Genomic DNA, 3,826 nt, shown 5'->3' with positions numbered 1-3,826 from the left:
ACACTTACATAGTTGAAAATTGAAATTCAACTTCTTCTTCTTTTTAAGGGAGAGTGAGTAAGAGAGAGAAAAAAAAAGACCACCCTTTCTTAGTTTTTTGTTCTTTCTTTTTTGCCAACCTACAAATCAAGAAAATCAAGGTTATCTTATAAAAAAAGCCAAAGCTTTTGTATTCTAAAGAAAGTATGGTTGCAAGGCTGAAACTTAAAGGGATCGATAAGAAGGCGTCATCAAAATTGAAGCTTGCGGCATAACAATACAATAAAGTTCCTCCAAATTTTTTTCTAAGAGCTCATTCTTGATTCTATGGAATCGTGTCTTATGTAGACATCCTTGTGATATGGGTTGTGTGTCTCAATTAAATATAGAAAAATGGCCGATTTTTTTTCACTAGGAGGAGGAGTAGGAAGAGAAGCAACAAGTAGTCAAGAATATCATCAACATCATCAAGAAACTACTAATAGTACTCACAATTGGTTCTTGTACAAACATCATGATCAAGAATTACCAACATACAAAGGTTTCGAACTATGGCAACAACAACAACAACAACCTCATCACAACGATGAGGAGCAAAATTACCAAATTCTTCGAAACCCCATTATTAATCCATTTGGATTAGATATTGGGCCTAGTAATGATCATCATCATCATCATCATGAGACTAATATGATGATGAGAAGTAATACTATTACAATAAGTTGTCAAGATTGTGGGAACCAAGCTAAGAAAGATTGTCAACATATGAGATGTAGGACTTGTTGTAAGAGTAGAGGTTTTCAATGTCAAACACATGTGAAAAGTACTTGGGTTCCAGCAGCTAAAAGAAGAGAAAGGCAACAACAACTTGCTTCTTTGCAACCACAACAACAAGAAGAAGATAATAACAAGTCCAAAAGACAAAAAGATGATTCAAATACCGGTAAAGTATTTATCTTTCTTAATTTTCTTCATTTTTTTTAATCGTTTTTCGTTGTTAATGGTGGAGCTAAAAATTTCATCAAAAAAATTCGAGAACGTTACACTTGGATTTCCCCTTATGTTGAGGAGAGATCCAAGATCTTATACTCATATATCTTAATTCATCATTTTCTTCAATCGTTCTTTCACAATAATGGTGGAGCTAAAAGTTTCGTCATTCTGACAAGAATATTTAAAAAGATTTGAGAACGTGACACTTGGATTTCCCTTATATTGAGGAGATTCAAGATTTTATATTCTCATTTTAATTTCTTATTTTCTTCAATATTCTTCACTATAGTGACGGAGCTAAAAGTTTCATCACAAATTCTGACAAGGGGACTCAAAAGATTTGAGATGTCACACTTGGGTTTGGATTTCCCTTATATTGAGGGGATCCAAGATTTTATACTCTCATCTTAATTTCTACTTTCTTTAATCGTTCTTCACTACCCTATATTGAGGCTAAAAGTTTTGTCATAAATTCTTACAAGGGAATTTCTTATCAGAATTTATGCTCTTATCGAATTCCTCTTTTTCTTCAATCGTTCTTCATTGCAGTGAGGGAGCTGTTTTTATCATAAATTTTGATAAGAAAATTTGTAACAATTCGAGAATGTCACACTTGGATTTACTTTATGTTGAGGGGATCCAAGATTTTATAGTCTAATCTTAATTCATCATTTTCTTTAATCGTTTTTCATTGTCATCGCAAAGTCAAAAATTTTAATAAGAGGATCCAAAAAAAATCTTTGAGATTTAAACATGTATCTTTCGTATGTCAAGTGAATTCAATTTTTTTTATTCTTATATATTTATATTATAAATTTACTTAATAAATATAAATATATATTTTTTTTTATATAAATTATTTTAAAAAAAATTATAAACATAAAATTCTGACTCTTGAAAAGCTAAAGAGTACTCATAACTATTGCTAAATATATGATGATGAAAACTGAAAAAACTGAACTTCCCCTTTGTAGTAACAGTAAGTAAATCACCCATCAGTTTTTTCCCTTTATTTTATTTGTCTTTCTCTGTCTCATCATAACTGTTTCTTGGTATTCTTGACAAAAAAATTGTCAAAGAAAGCCCTGGTAGTGGTTCGATTAATTCAAATTCATACTATAAAAGTAAGCGGTAGAGACAAAAATAGGATATAAAGTTTATGAGTTTGAGTTTTAGTTTTAGTCCTTTTGAGTTATTTGGGTTCCAAATTGATCATTTATGTACATATTAATTTATTTTCTAAAGATAAATATAAGATTCAAACTAAAATTATTAGGTTCTACCAAACTCGTTTTTTACATTCTAGCTCTCACTACAAAAGTTACAATGCTCTTTACATTAGAAATTAAATTTTTATTTTTAGGACTCGAACTTTAGACTACTGATTAAAGGTATTTGTAAATATACATGGTTTTATTTTGTCTAAAAACTTAGTGAAGGAAATTGGATCGGGTCACCCATGTGGGTCAACCTGGATCCATGTGAAGAGAAATATGAACAACTGTAACAGGTACGATTTTAGAGTGTGGTTTTATATGGTATACTTCGTGTTTATATACATGTGATTACATTTTCTGACTAGTGAAACAATATTTAATAATCCGGCAAACTAAGTGTTTGATTAGATTCTTTACTTAAGATAACTCCATCTCTAACTCTTTAATTTACATGTGATAATGTTTACTTATTGTAACATGTTTTGCTTATTAATTAATTATCTTATTGGTTTTTTTTTTTTTTTTGGATGTTTTTAGGGTTAGAAATTGCAAATAATTTTCCATCAAAAGTAAATTCAACAGCTGTGTTTCAACGTGTTAGAATGAGTTCAATTGAAGAAAATGAAGATCAAATAGCATATCAAGCTGCTGTTAATATTAATGGACATATATTCAAAGGAATATTATATGATCAAGGTGATAATCATGAGTACAATTATATGAATGGTGGTGATCATGACAGCTCATCGGGTGGTGATCCCGTGCCACGTCACCATAATCTTAAAATTACTGGCACCGCCATGTCAGCCGTGAATGACACGACTGTAGGGGGTGGCGGTGGTGCTTCCGCGGTGGCCGTGGAAGGATCATCACATTTTCTAGAAACTTCTTTATACTCTAGTGTTAACACTTTCGTGGCTGGTACGCAATTTTTTCCACCTTCAAGATCTTGAGATTAATTAATTAATAATATTTCGATTAAAAAGAAGAAGATATTTGACATTTGACAAATTTTGTTCTTGTAATGAGATCTAGTTAATTATGTTAATTAGCTAGCTAGCTTAAATTAGTTACTCTTAATTACTTAAGGGGTTGTTTGGTTGGTGTAATAGAGACATTTTTAATCTCCACGTAATTAAGGTTCATTATTGTTACTTCTTACTACTAATATTTATGTCTTGTTGCACTAATTTTCTCTATGTAATAGATGATATTTGCACTAGTTAAAAGGAGAATTTATGAATTAGTAATATGAATATAATAACAATTAAAATGAAATAGTTAACTATTTATTGTGATAATCATACATTTTATATGATTCACAGTTCAATGTACTATGAGAGTACATAGAGGTTTAACATTCAATTTTTACCGTCACTAATCAAATTTGAAGGAAAATTTAATTTTTACGTGTTTGACAAATAAAAGAAGAAAAAGAAGAATCAGACTAAGTAATATGTGAAGAGGAGTGTTAAGATATATAATATAATTAAGTAATTAAATTGTGCTCTTTTTAATAGCTTAAACTTTTAATATATTGCCTATGCATGTTTGAATTTTGTTAATAGGTTATGTGAATTTAAAACTTCGAAATTCTCCCCAACAACGGGTAGATAGAACTAATTTTGTACTTGATA

At 30.0% G+C, this 3,826-nt stretch overlaps 1 protein-coding gene across 1 annotated transcript; it reads left to right on the top strand.

Moving 5' to 3' along the window:
* The first annotated feature begins 372 nt into the window (after positions 1 to 372).
* LOC125830223 (protein EXPRESSION OF TERPENOIDS 1-like) lies at positions 373 to 3,142 on the top strand. The gene is made up of 2 exons (XM_049509432.1): positions 373 to 922; positions 2,727 to 3,142. The coding sequence occupies exons 1-2, from the start codon at positions 373 to 375 to the stop codon at positions 3,140 to 3,142; spliced, it is 966 nt and encodes a 321-aa protein (XP_049365389.1).
* The last annotated feature ends 684 nt before the right edge of the window (positions 3,143 to 3,826 follow it).

The sequence above is a fragment of the Solanum verrucosum genome, unplaced genomic scaffold, assembly GCF_900185275.1.
Source record: "Solanum verrucosum unplaced genomic scaffold, falcon-dt-bn FXZP01000072.1, whole genome shotgun sequence".
In the NCBI taxonomy this organism is placed as follows: domain Eukaryota; kingdom Viridiplantae; phylum Streptophyta; class Magnoliopsida; order Solanales; family Solanaceae; genus Solanum; species Solanum verrucosum.
Note: the sequence above shows the minus strand (reverse complement) of the source record. Positions and strands in the feature narration are given on the sequence as shown.